Here is a 14,757-nt window from a genome sequence, read left to right as displayed (position 1 = left end):
GGGACAGTTTTTGCAGTTTTGGGACACTGCGGCCCTATGACCTATCGGGAAAATTGTTTTCTTGTGAGTACAAAATATTATTTATAGGTTTTACTATAGAATTAAAATTGTTTTAAAAACATGATTATTTCATAAATTAATTATTTAAAATATTGTTAATGATAACATTATTACAATAATAAATAAATGAATAATAATTACAGTAATTTCCCTGATATGTCAGAGGTCAAAGTGTTTACTGCTCTCAAAAATCCGGAAGTTACAATGCCGATTGGGCTTATTCAAACTGGATAGAAAAACACGTGACAAACATCACATTTGTCCCACTCTGTGCGACCCCTATGGCGGACAAACAAAGGGTTGTATCCCAGGCTTTATTTTGAGTACGCTGTATGGTCAGCCTGTTGACATGGTTTAAAACCAACAAGAACTGTCTTTAAAAAAGACAACGCCATGAAAATAGTATTTTATATTTACCAGGTCAAATAGGGTAGTAATGCCAAGCATCTAGAAATTATGCCCATGTCATAGGTCCTAAAAACTTTATTTGTCATTCGAGTTTCTCTGTTGAAAAGACAACATTTATTTTTTATACATCAGTTATTTCATTAATAACATCAAAAACGTTGCTGCGCCGGTTTCCATGATGAGGCACAGTGTCATCGCCCCGATATCTTCATGGCAGAAATCGCCATGGTAGGTTGAATCCACCGCCACGCATGGCCATTTTGTATCGACCTGTTTAATAGTTTTGAGTCGCATAATGGGCCGAAGGATATCTGACTAAGGCTACTGACAATAGCCCCGATTAGCCCGGTGACTGACCTCGCTGTGTTTGAGTCGAGCATGGTACGCCATAGGTCATATGCTTTTAGACTACCTCCACGATTGGCCTATACACTGCGCTATATAATTCGGCACATATAAATCAGAATTATTGTCAGTTTTTGACTCAAGACGCAAGCTTCTTTCTCAAGACGCAAGCTAACGACTATCATATCTGTTCAAAATATATATTCAAGTGCAAGGAACCACATCTGGTTTCTTTATACGAAATCATTTACGGGAGATATTCATCATTTTCTACTCCGGTATCCAAAGATTTTCGTCTCATATCAAACTCGTGCATAGTACATTCACGTGTATCGATCCCGGGTATTGATTTTAGTATCTCTGCTGACAAAGTAATTATTAGCCAGGCGATGTCGATGTGTGAGGTTATTGTGTTTTCCTATTTTATACATATCTCAAGAACCGAAATACCCTTTGAGATTAGTGTTTGTATACAATTTTGTCTTCAAAGTGCAAATTAGACAAATTTAATTTCATTGAGCTAATTTTCATTATAGAATACGAAAGGAAAACCCACAACAAGAGAAAGTAAAATTGATACTCAAATTTCCCTGCTTTTCAAATAATAAAACTTTCATATTTCCCCTTATCATAATATATCACATTGCAAGCAAATATTATACTATCGCTTCGGTTTTGTGCTTTTTGTAAAGGATATTGACATTTCAATTGTGCTGAATGAGTTTCAAATTGTGTGAATCCTTCCTTCCATGGCACTAGTAGTACACTGCCCAAAATCAGCCCGAACAGAATTACTGAACTTTCGTAAAGGTCTCGTTTTCTCATAATAGGTCCGAGCATTCAAAAAAGGAGGTAGAAATTGTGTCAGTGTCATATACAATGTATGAACGTATGGATGGTCATTATAAAATTGGAATCAAAATTAATAATTATGCGGTATATGATTGCAATAAATTATTTCATAATAACCAACCATACGTTTTCATCATCACTATCTCGGTTATTAATAGGGCCCAGCCATTTTCGCGGCGGGAAATAACGAGACGCAGGACGAAATTTGCCCTTTTTTATCCTCTCAATTTGATTTTTCCCGCACAATTTACTCTTGCAAACATTCATCAGAAAATGTAGTATTACTGTTATACTATGCCTATTTGTTGACGAAAAATTAAATGAGATCCTTGATAGATAAATGTAAACTCAGGTCTAAATTGCTTTCAATGTTTTACAACTTACGCGTATATCTATTTCTTCGGTAGTTGTCCAAATTCTGCGCATATCAGTCATTGTCTGCGCAATTCGCGCTCAAAATTCCCCACGAAATTTGCTATTTTTCCGAACAATCCGCGTAATTTGACATCATATTTATTTTTCGCGCAAATCGTTGGATCCAGGTTATTATAACCATAGTCATCAATAGAGAGATAATGTCCGGTTCCGGATGGTTTTGGTTCATATTGCATGTCTAAAGACAAAAAGGAAACAATTAAGGTCAGGACCAGCTTGTTCTCTCACCAAAATTGCAAAGTGATATGCAAAGTGAATCCAGTCATTATTACAATATCGTGACTTAATCAAAAGTGGACCTAACTGTTCCAGGGATATATAATAACTTTAATGATACTGAAAGCAAGTTATTAAATACAAGGACACCTGGGAACTTAAACACTAGGATCCACAACATATTCATCTATCAGGGCACAGTTCTTTAACCCCAATACATTTGTACATTCATTGAATGACCTTTGAAAATTTGAGTACAGAAACTCATACTCTGCAACTTGAGGTCAAATTTAGCACTTTTTATTGTTTAATTGAGGTTATTGAACTATGCCATTGGGATGAGGACAGCGTGGTCCATAGTGAAATGAGCCATCCATTCAATGGTTGTCATGGTTGTGTTTTCATTAATTTTTCATATCGTCGCCCGACATCAGATTTATTTTACAGATCACATCAAACGAAGGATGTAAGCTGACATTAAATCGGTTTTCCCGATGAGTTGTGTTTAATTAATTTTTTAGGTCGAACGACATCGGATTCATCACATCAAACGAAGGTATATGCTGACAACAGCTGGGGATGACAATAAATCGGATTTCCTGATTAGCCATGTTTAGCATGAGAGCTCTAGTTGGTATACGTGAGAGAGCAGATCTACGTGTCAAGCCGAAGTATCCTGTTGGCTTTATACCAGTGTGTTGAAGAATAGAAAAACGTTTGGGCAATACAGATGTTTGCAAGTAGTGCTATAAGGATGCTAAGAGGTTGAGATAACGCGATCTTTAATTTGAATTACTTTGTGCAAGTGCTTTACATTGTTATACTTCGAGATATCATTAATAGTCATGAGAAATTGTTGCCTGGTGCTGGTGTGGGTGGCCGTTATTGCTTGTTCGTGGAAGGACCGTAAATGTGGCGGTAACTTGATGGATCGTAAGGTGTTTACCTATTGTGTTGTGGAATGTGTCTTCACCGGGTGTCTTCACCACCATGTTCACGATGTCTCAAATCACCAAGTGATCATCAGCTTTGGACATGATACGATGTATTAATCATTATTAATTTGGTTAGGGCGGTTCTGAGAAAAGACATTGGTGACTGAGGTTTCGATCGAGAGAGGACATGAATCAATGTGTCCTGGAAGTAATACGAAACATTTTCCGGTATATTTTGTTACTATAAAGTAACACATGCCGCAAATACTGTATTTGTCTTGTCTAAACTTTTGAAGGCCATTGTGACCTACTTTTGTGTAATATAAGTTGATTAATTTGCACAGCAGTAATATATCGGCTGCGGACTTTGACCGGTATTATTTCGGACAACTGAAATATCTACTATTTGCAAATTGGATTATGATTGCTGTATTGGATAAATGACTCTGATTTATGATACATAATTATACGTGTATACACACAAGGCCATTACTGTGCAGAAAGAATTGAAACCATTTGTCTTTAAGCTTCCTTATGTAGAAGCTTAACTTCGATTTTAATATCTGAAGACACTCTCAATCATAGAAGACATTGGAAGATGTGATTAACTATTAAACTAATACACAAATTCATGATCAATTATTAGAAACATTAATTGTCTAAAAATCTGACCATGGAGTACGACTCAAATTCTACAGTCTTCCCAGAGACATACACTGCCGAATTCGACGTATCCACAGAATTCTTACAGACAACGTTGGCGTTTATGACCAGCTCCTACAAGAGTAGTACCAGTTCTCTCAGCATCTCAGTCTCTCCTACTAATGACTCGTTTAACGCTTCGTCACCGTCCACGCAACCTCCAGATGAATTTGTCTTCGACAGTTTCCCCCAGCGAGCCTTCATCGCATCACTGATGCTCCTTGCTTCAACCATTGGCATCTTTGGAAATAGTCTCGTGATTTTATCCGTAATGGCTTCTCGAAAACTTCAAACCCACACGAATGTATTCGTCCTGAATCTAGCAGTCGCTGATCTCCTTGTGTCGCTCTTTCTTCCATGGAATTCTGTTGCATTGTTTGCCATCAATGGTGGCCATTGTCGGAGCATTTTGCTCGACAGTAGCTGGAGTACTCTTTGTCAGTGTTGGAAGTAGTGTGTATACCCTCGCTTCAATAGCGTTGAATCGGTGGCTTGTTATCACCAAACCAGCGAAACATGTTCAAAGAATATTTCACTATAAGTTGCTATTTATGTGGATATTACTAACATGGATTATTCCATTCGTCGGGACAGTTATTCCACCATTAACCGGGTTTGGATATCTTGGATATAATACAAAATACGGGACGTGTAGCAGTGTGTCTAAAAACCCTCGATCTGATGAATATGATATTTTGTCGGCCGTGATAATATATCCGATACCAATGGTGATTATTATTGTATCATATGTGAAAATTTTACTACATGTGAGGCAACATTCTGTTAAGTTAACCAGACATAGCAAAAATAGATCTAGTAAATTAGCTAATAGCCTGAGTCGTTCGGACGACTGGAACGCCACCGTTAGTGAGGACAACGGACTTGAAATGTGCAATGTCCGTCAAAATGAAATGACTGAGTTGAATTATTGTGAAACGGAAACCGCGAGCTCGCAATCAGGGTCAGGACGTTACACGAAAAACACTAAACGTGCTAACAAATCGAAATCTTTTCGTCAAACGGCTAAATCCCGTCTTCAACACATAAGAGTTTTACCTCATCTAAGTCAACGCGAACTTGAAATTACACAGAACATGTTCTATATCGTTGTTGTTTTCTTAGTTTGCTTAACTCCGTTTGCGTTTTGTTTATTTATTGATAGTAGTGATCCCGCCATACCGTACGCAGCTTCTTTAGTTTTCTTCAATTCGTGCTGTAACCCCATCATCTATGCTACGAAACATCCTCATTTTAAAACTGTGATGAGAGCATTAATTACATGTAAGTTTAGGGCGGTTCCGGCAAAGACTAGTTGTTTGAGGGCGCTCTCGGACAGGTCCTGTTGTCAAAAGGATATTCTGTAATGTTTTTAAAAGGTGCAATTTTTAAAACCACTGTAACCATTTATCATATTTATTTGGCAATAACGAGTATCACAAGCTGTTTACCTGGTCCTGTTAAATACCGTAAAACATCGTCTATACGCATATAAAGTTTTTTTGATGAAAGCTAGATGCCAATACCATAGATAGGTCTTGCAACAGTGCTTGTTTGTATATACTTGTATCGGTAATTTAGTTGCTCAAACTCTTTAATGTTATAAATTTGTGGATGGATTCATTTAGCTTTCATCAAAATCACTATGTATTGTTATAGACGAGGTTTTACGGTATATACAGCTATCGCCCGGGGCTATTGTGCACTGGAACCGTCCCGGATCATGGTAAAACTATATGCATGTGCATGTGTTCCAACAATTACGCACCCCCTGTGGTGGTAGATCTACCATAGTAATCTTCAGTAGTAAATATCTGTATTATAAAGCACATCACTAGGATCCACAACATGCTCATCTATCAAGGCACAATTCTTTAACCCCAATACATTTGCACATTCATTGAATGACCTTTGAAAATGTGGGTACAAAAACTCATACTCTGAAACTTGAGGTCAAATTTTGCACTATGATTGTTTAATCGAGGTAACTGAACTATGCCATTGGGATGAGGCCATTGTGGTCCATAGTGTGTGTATAACATTTTTGTGGCTGAGAATTACAAGATTGTGTAAATCTAACAAATTGGAGTGTTTTCGAGAAAGTATCTGTTAAAGATAAAAAAAAAACCAATAATAGAAATCACAAACAATTTATATTTTACGCTCGTACATATCATTTTAAAGCTTATAATTTGGAGAATCTTAAATTACCAATTACTCCACAATCATAAATTTCTTATTTAGAACCTTGCTTGTGTTTATTTGTCTGCGATATATAGATTTCTTCTGCACGAATATTTGTTTGTATTAAAGGAAATAATTTTAAAAATAATAAAAGTGCAATATGCATCAGTAAAACATTCTTCCTTATACAGCTTTTGCAATAGAGTACAATATTATTACTTATGGTGTGTCGCAAGGGTCCATCCTCGGTCATCTAAGTATATTGACAACTTACAATATTGTATTAATATTCCATGAACTATGCTAATGAGTCACAAGGTATTGTCCCGCAATCGATCGGGTGGACTTTGCACTCGCATGTATCACACTTGCTGAATAAGACCAAAGAAGATTATCACCACATCCCCACAATGCGTCGTGCTTTTGTAAAACACCCTAAAACTGCTTCCTCATGCATATAAGTTCCCATTGAACATCTACACGAAGGACGACTTTACAGCAGCAATATCACAGGGGCTCATAGGTTTTGGATGGTATATAGTTATGAGTAACTGGGGGTCTCATGTACACATTATAAGTGTTCGAAAAATAAGAGCTCGTCAAAGTATAAAAAATAAGTTTATGAAATTTGAAATAAAAATGGGAACCTAACTTCACATTTGATGTTCGCTTATGTATGACAGGGATTTTATTGCACCATATCCCATAATGCAAGTTGATTCAGGTGACCTTCAGGTGCAGGCGGTGTTTACATTTAAGCAGAATAAGTGTTTGGTCCTATACTGCATCATGGGATATTTGAGATTGAGATTTCTATATATCTATGTGTAAGAATGGTATAATGTTACAACTTTTAAGACTGGGTCAAAAACTGGTATTTAAAAATATCGTTTTGGTGCAGTCTTTAGCCTGGTCAGTGAAATATGGGTAATGATATTCCGCTTTCAAAATTATTAAATAAAAGTGATAGCAGGCAAATTATGAAAGTAGTATATAATACCAGTGAATTTAAATGGAACAGCTATTTTGGGGCCATTATTTCAGAGGGAGCATGTAAATTAAATGGAAGAGCCAAAATGTCAATGGGTATGTATGTCCTCCCGAACATCCAGGCTGTACTTCTACCCAAGAAGACCACCAAGGCGAAATAGACTTCTGTCATTTTCCCCCATAAACAAACGGCTCTTTTCAGAGCCACCAAAACTCCCAAAAAGAGAGATGATTGTGTTATATACAAAATATAAATAAATATTAAGATAGTAATAGTCACATATCATCATCGTAACAGAATAACACATCATAAGGGACTTTATTATTATTAATGAAACCTGTAGTTCGAATTTCTCAAAGGGCTATTCCAGAAAATAGATGCACACCCCCTGTAGAGGAGATTCAGTCGTGATTGTTGACGAAAAGGCGACAATATCCAGCAGAAAAATAGATCAAAATCTGAAAACCTTAATTTGATAGCTCATTTCGGACAATTGGCAGCTGGAATTCCAGTCGTTTTCAGGAAGCAAACCTGGAAATCCGACATTTCTTTTATTGGGAATATACAGTAAGCCACAAAATTAAGGTACCATTTGTGTTCACCCCTGTATATCCTAAATAAAGAAACATGTGTCAAAATTAAAACAAGCAGCTAATACCTGTATTCTTTAGCTCTTATTTGTTGAAATTGGTTTAGAATTAAAGAAACGGTGATCTAAAACCTAATGAAGAAACGAAATCAAAAGTTGCACTTTTGTGTTCTAATCAATGAAAGCACGACGCCAGTTTTAACGTGTTAATCAATGGAAGCACGGCGCTGGTTCTCTTGTTCGTGAACGCATTTGTGTGCAAATCAATAAGGTATGTAATGGAGCAAACTGCAACTTTTAAATTTTGGGTTTTTGGATCGTCATATTTCTATTTCTTGAACAATTGCAACAAATGAGGTTTTAAATTCGAGCTAAAAGATGCAGCTATTGGCTGCTGGTTCCAATTATGACATATCTGTATTTGTTTAGGATATACAAGGGGTGAACATAACTGGTACCTTGATTTTTTGGCTTACTGTACTCCTCTATAGGGGGTGTGCACTTATTTTTTTAAATAGTCAATGGCAATATCTTGTAAAGAAAGATATCAATGTTTCGTTGTTTATATTATGGACATTGTCCGCACACTCTCCATGCAGCTATCTATTGTATTAAGTTACACAGAGATATCTAAACAATAGTTGCGAGTGCGTGCATATTACCGGTTATGGCTGTATTATAAAACGTTCACCCTTAGGGGTAGGATATGATGAGGGGAGACAAATTCGTTCACGGCACCTGAATTTTAGATTTTCTGATACTTATAAACACTAATATGTATTTGTTCACTTGATACTGATAAAATATTACTATTTTCCTTTTTGTCGTTATATTGTCGAAATTATAACTACGATTCTTGGTTTCCTTGACTAATTTCATTTAAGATTAATGTATTAATATTAAGAAGTAGGCCCTACACTTTTATCACTTAATAAATGGCTAAAACTGGAAAACAAATATGGCTCCTGCCATCCGACCCGCCTTAGTTCTTATACCAGAACTTCACGCAACTGAAACCCATGTACATGTATAATATATGCGTGCAATGATAATAACGAATGTATTTGAAAATATGCTACCGTATTGACCTTAAGGTGGTACTACACCCCTTGATAAATTTGTGAATATTTTTGCATTTTTCTCCCGTTTTTCTCCAAAATAATAAACATTGGTATGTAACAAAAGTTATGTATATTATAAGGGCAAGGATTCCAGTTACTATACTGGAATTTCAGTGACTCATGACAAGCGGTATGCTATTTATGATAAGAAAAGAGGTACCGCTAGAATGTACCTCATTTCTTAACATAACGAACCACTTGCCTTGAATCACTGGAATTGGATTCCTTGCGCCTATAATATACATAACTTTTGTTACAAGTGAGTATTTTTTAGAACAATTTCAAAATTAGTCACAAAAGTAAAGTTTCAGACTTTGATACCAGTGACAAGAGGTAAAGTCACTCAATCCGTGTTTGATTCCTTTTCACCGCGGGCTTTTCACACGGATATGGATTTCTTTACGTGCAGACGATCGTAGAATCTCAGTTATTCTGTCAAAATTAAAACGCTTATATTATACTAAAGACCTTCAATACAAATGGCGCATGAGGTACAGTACTACGCCATATGGTGGTAAGCTTAAAACGATAACTGCTGTTTAAAACCGGATTCGAAACTACTGAAACAATGTATCTAGAACGTTCATGTTTTGATACATAGATAATAAAAACTACCGGGAGTCGTTACACGCTATTATGCTTGGACATTTCGCTATTATGTAGTCATCGTCAGCCCCGTCGTCAGCAACAGAATGAGAATTTGCGATTGACACATAAATGCTAATTTCCGGAACCTGTCATGGAGGACTTTGTGACCTATGGATATACGCAATTTGTAACAGAAGGTACAACTTTCAACATCTCTGTTACCACCTCTACCAGCTTCGCTACTACATCTGTAACAACGACCCAAAATTTGGTGACAACGACGCAAGATCCGGTAACAGAGATATTCCCATCATCGACAGAATTATTAACAATATCAAGAACATCCTCAGAACCTGACGACGAGTTTGTTTTCGATTCTTACCCTCAGCGAGTCTTCATCGCCGCACTACTTCTCATCGCTACCATCATCGGTACCATCGGCAATGGCTTAGTCATCCTCGCCGTGCTTTTCGCACAAAAACTGCATACTGTTACCAATGTCTTCGTCTTTAACCTAGCTGTAGCCGATCTATTAGTCTCTTTGAGTCTTCCGTGGAATGCAGTGGCTTTGCTGGCTAAGGATGGATGGCCTTTGCCACCTTTCTTTTGCTCAGCTGCGGCGGGTATTGTGGTGGTTTGTGTTGGATGTAGTGTGTTCACGTTGGCATCCATTGCTATTACCAGGTAAGAATTATAAGCAACCTAAACCTCGATATGGATTTATCTGTCATCTTACCTTAAACAAGATGATTGAGACAAATGCATAAAAAATGATCAACCAAAGGAAGCATAAGTTGACCCAGCGAACACGAAATGTTTTGCAAAGAACGTTTAAATGTCGGGTTAAAATGGTATAAAACGTTTCAATAAAATAACAAGATTCATAAAACATTTTTGATTGGTCATTTGTGTTAAGTGCCCCCCCCGGTTTTAAAAACATTTAAAACATTTTTGTCTTTGATGCGAAGGTATTACTGCCTAATTCCACCGCTGCCTTTCGTGGCCCGCACCACACAGCCTTAGCCACTAGGTTGTGTGACCGCGCTGAATAGTCGCTAGATGTTTAGCATTACTAAGTACTTGCAAATTTGGATTCCTGAATATGTCCGTCACTCTCAACTGATTATTGATTTCTCTGTTGCTCTATTTGAAGTAAGATTGCAACCACAGCAGTATACGCCAAATTGCATATGTCACATAGGGTGGTGTGGATTGCAAATGGAATATCACAAGTGCTATCTGCGACTGCAAAGAAATAACTGACCCAATTTGAGTACTTTATTCTTAACATTGTTTAGTTACACATTTTCTTGACCGCTACCTTTTAAGTTGGAGACTGCTCCAATGTAGTGACCGCGCCAAGCAGTGGCCAACACCAAAGTCAGTGATAGACGTCAAAATCTCAAAGACAAATAGACAAACGCTGCCACTAGCGGTGTCAATCCATCTTTAATAGTTGGGCGTGTTGGGTGGGAACATTTAACCTGAATTGTTAAAATGTGGCTAAAAAGAACAGAAGGCGACTCATTTTGCCACAAACATATCGCTTAGTCCTCCCCCCCACCTTCCCTCACTCCCAGAATTGACGCTCGTAGCTACCACAAAAATCGATGATCTCGATGGGGCATAGGGCGGAGTATAAATTGTTCTTTTATATCGATAATTAGGTACAGAATTAAGTATAATTTTTGTGATATTTTACCTATTTGTTTTTATTCAGATTGATCATCATAACAAAGTCAAGACAGTGGTACAATAAAATCTTCACAAGGAAGGTCTTATGCATCTGGATTGGATTTACTTGGATATTACCCTTCGTCGTTGGTGTCATTCCTACATTTGCAGGCTTCGGACAACTAGGCTATAACCCCAAATACCACGCTTGCAGCTCTATCTCCACGGCACCTCACTCTGACGAGTACGATATTCTCACAACTGTAGTCTTCTTTCCAGTCTCGCTATTAATTATGGTCGTGTCTTACGCTACAATCTTCTCATTTGTGAGAAAGCATACGAAGAAGTTTGACAGGACTCGGCGTGAGACTATTAGTAATACTAGAAGTACGACTCTACCGGTACCAGGAAGTAGTGCAGTTTCGCATGCCGATGGAAGTAGTGGGTTTTCATCGAATCGTCAGATTATAAGAGAGGAACGGGCAGACACGAGTAAGTCTGATAAGTTATTATCAACCCCATGAGAACTACCTGCCTATTGGTCAAAAAGGAATTTTCATTATCAATTGGACCAATCAGCAACATTGTTAGAATAATTTCACCAAGCAAAAAACATTGGGGTGAATTATTTGCAAAACTCCATTCTGATTGGTGATTAAAATGAAGATATCATGTAATTGAGAAATCAGAGGCAATGTTAGATCGCGATCGGCAGGTAGTGCTCAGAGGGTTAACCCGTTTAGTGGGCTGGTGGGGTGTAAATATTATGTAGTGACCATCAGGGGTGGGTCAGCGATATTAGAACTATAATAGCCAACATGCAATCAGTCATCTCGAAACATAATAATATAGTCACCTAGTGTGTCATTCCTCAACATGCTTAGTAGTGTGCGCACTGCGCCAGCTAGGATGCTTTACTTTTGTAGGATTTCGCAGCAATAATTGCAGTTCATTTTTTTATTCAGATGGCATATCTGGGGTTTCCGGAATAAACATATAGATTCATGGGTAGAACATCTTTGGAATAACCGTACACGTGTCAAACATCATTGTATACAGTTTATTTATCATCTTCGAAGCAAATCCTTACATACATTATTTGCAACATGCTTACGACATATTTGGGGATTTATTTTTTAGTTCATTTAAAGTTCGGTAGTGACGTCAATGCCCAAGTTTGAGCTGCGAGCGTGTCAACAAACCGCCCTTGTACGCGTGCGTGTAGGCTCTGCGCGATTAACTTTACTTATGGCAAGATACGTACTGAGATGTACATGTTGATAATATTAGTTAATGAACATACATTCATATGTTTTGAAATAAAGTGTAATTCTTTTTCTCTTTGCAACAGGTGATGCCCAACAGGTGTATCTCCAAATTACCGATGACAAAAGAGTACATCTACAAGACGCAGAACTGGAAGCTGATTCTACAGATGCCGATATCCTTATGGATGAGAATACGCCATCAGATGATACCGAAACCACCCGTAACAATATGAACGCGTATACTAACCCTGACGAATCACTTATAAACGAAATGCAAACGTCTTTAAGTCATAGTGCACCTGTAGCGCATGCGGGTTGTTTTGATGGGGACGTTTCTGCGGAGAACCCTAAACAAGTTGAGAGCAAGGTGTGTGGTGATTCTGCCAATCCTTTACCAAATTTTGAAATTTCAGTGGCGAACACGGATAACATGATGTTACCAGATCATACCCAAGTGGATAACACAGATGCTAGCAAAGATAAAATTGTTCTGGAGATAGGTAATGACAGTGAAAGGCATTGCAATGAAAAATCAACCAATGCAAAAGACGCTAAAATGAATGTTGATACTAACGAACACTCTGAAAGATTGCCAATAGGTGAGGACAATATTCCCCTGTCTGAATCAACTCAAAATATTCTCAAAGAAATTGACAGTGAAACAGTACGGGCAGCAAAGTCCAATGGGACTGACACTAGAAAACTCAGAACGGACGTCTTCAAGAACATTACTTTCCCGAGACCAAAACTCAGCGATCATGAAATAGAGATCACAAAAAATATGTTTTACGTTGTGGTTGCTTTTCTAATCAGTTTTACACCGTTCACTTTCTGCATGATCATCGATACCAGCGATCCATTCCTTCCATACGCTACAGCCGTTGTGTTTATAAATAGTTGTATCAATCCGATTATTTACGCTATAAAGCATCGGAATTTTAAGACAACTTTTCGATCAATCGTAAGGTGTAGATTGGGAGAGATCATACCACCATCAATAGTTCTTCGGACATTGATTGATAAAGGGGTGTGTGGTTGCCGAAATGCCCATGAATTTCCCGCGTAATCATGGCAATGGAACAATATCGATCTTAAAACTGATCCCTCCTTTTGCAACCCACACAACATACAAACAATTTGAACATTTTGTCTGTACAATGCGTATCAAAATAAAGTAAACAGTTTGAAAAATGGCACTAGATTAAAAAGTACAAAGTATTTGGTCAAAAGGATCTAGTTAATAGCTGCATCAACACCTTGTCCTCCTACACTGTAAAATCATTGGCGTGTGACCATTAAATAAGAACTCAGTGGCTACTTATGTGAGCCGAGAAAATATGAAGTTTTGCAAAGTCAATGAAAATCAAAACAACATGAAAATCACATGTTTCACCACTTTCTTTACGGTAATTGACAGAACGCTTTGCAGAATTGTTTGGCAATCACGTGCTTGATTTGAATCAACAAGTGGAATGCTCCAAAATCTCCTGATCTTATATACATCGCTGGAGTTCTTCTTGTGGGGCTATTCTGAAATCAAAGGTTTTCACAAGTCCACCTGCAGAAGTTGATGATCCCCAGAGACCCATAATTGCACAAGTTGACATCCCCAGGCAGGACAGATCTCTCATTAGACGTGGTGTGAATGACATGTTGAGAAGAGCTGAAATCTGTATACAGATGAGAATGGTGGCCATGAGGAAGACTAAGACTGTCAATTACTGTAAATAAAATGTAATTTTCATGTTGTTTTGATTTTAATTGACTTTGCCTCTATTTTGATGCAGTAAAAAGCCAAATGTAGCTTACATTTGGGTGCAGCCAATTAGTAAGTGTTTCTTTGCACTTTCACACATCTTTCTACGCCAGGGGAGGGGGGCAATCACTTATTGCACACCGTATATAATCTGAATATTTTTATACCTTACTTCTTGTGTTGTGTTCAGAAAAGTCTGGAGAATATTTTTCTGCCATATTGTCAAATTTGTTTCCCGCGCGTGAAATGCTATTTAATGATTTTTGTCATTTTTTACCCAAAAATGTCACATTTTAACTAGCTTTTACTTTTAGGATTAAATGGAAATTGAGATGAAGAAATAGTGTTAAAATTATGCTTTCAACACTAACATTTTCGTATTTTTAAGTGTGTTCAAAGGTGTTAAAGCCATATTATAACATTTTCAAACAAAATAGATTAGCATTTATTTGCCATAAAATGTTAGCTTTACTGTCAGATATATCATCCCTTTTATTTTTGAGCCGAACAACTACGGCAAAGCAAAGAAAATTGGAATTTACTACCAGCGCACATGTCGCCAATACGTACCACTCCTTCGGTCATGTTGTGGTACGACCCTTTGTTGTGTATATCACCGTCCTGCACGCCGTGTAC

The 14,757-nt window shown here is 37.5% G+C and overlaps 1 protein-coding gene and 1 pseudogene across 1 annotated transcript; both read left to right on the top strand.

Moving 5' to 3' along the window:
- The first annotated feature begins 2,426 nt into the window (after positions 1–2,426).
- Positions 2,427–8,859, top strand: LOC140162514 (melatonin receptor type 1A-like; annotated as a pseudogene).
- Positions 8,860–9,136: 277 nt separating this feature from the next.
- On the top strand, positions 9,137–14,126 carry LOC140162513 (uncharacterized). The gene is made up of 3 exons (XM_072185762.1): positions 9,137–10,107; positions 11,144–11,589; positions 12,449–14,126. Exons 1-3 carry the CDS (start codon positions 9,575–9,577, stop codon positions 13,429–13,431), a joined length of 1,962 nt encoding a protein of 653 aa, XP_072041863.1. The 5' UTR covers positions 9,137–9,574; the 3' UTR covers positions 13,432–14,126.
- Positions 14,127–14,757: the final 631 nt, after the last annotated feature.

The sequence above is a fragment of the Amphiura filiformis genome, chromosome 10 (assembly GCF_039555335.1).
Source record: "Amphiura filiformis chromosome 10, Afil_fr2py, whole genome shotgun sequence".
Taxonomy (NCBI): domain Eukaryota; kingdom Metazoa; phylum Echinodermata; class Ophiuroidea; order Amphilepidida; family Amphiuridae; genus Amphiura; species Amphiura filiformis.
The sequence above is the reverse complement of the archived record's forward strand: the minus strand, read 5'-3'. Positions and strand labels throughout refer to the sequence as shown.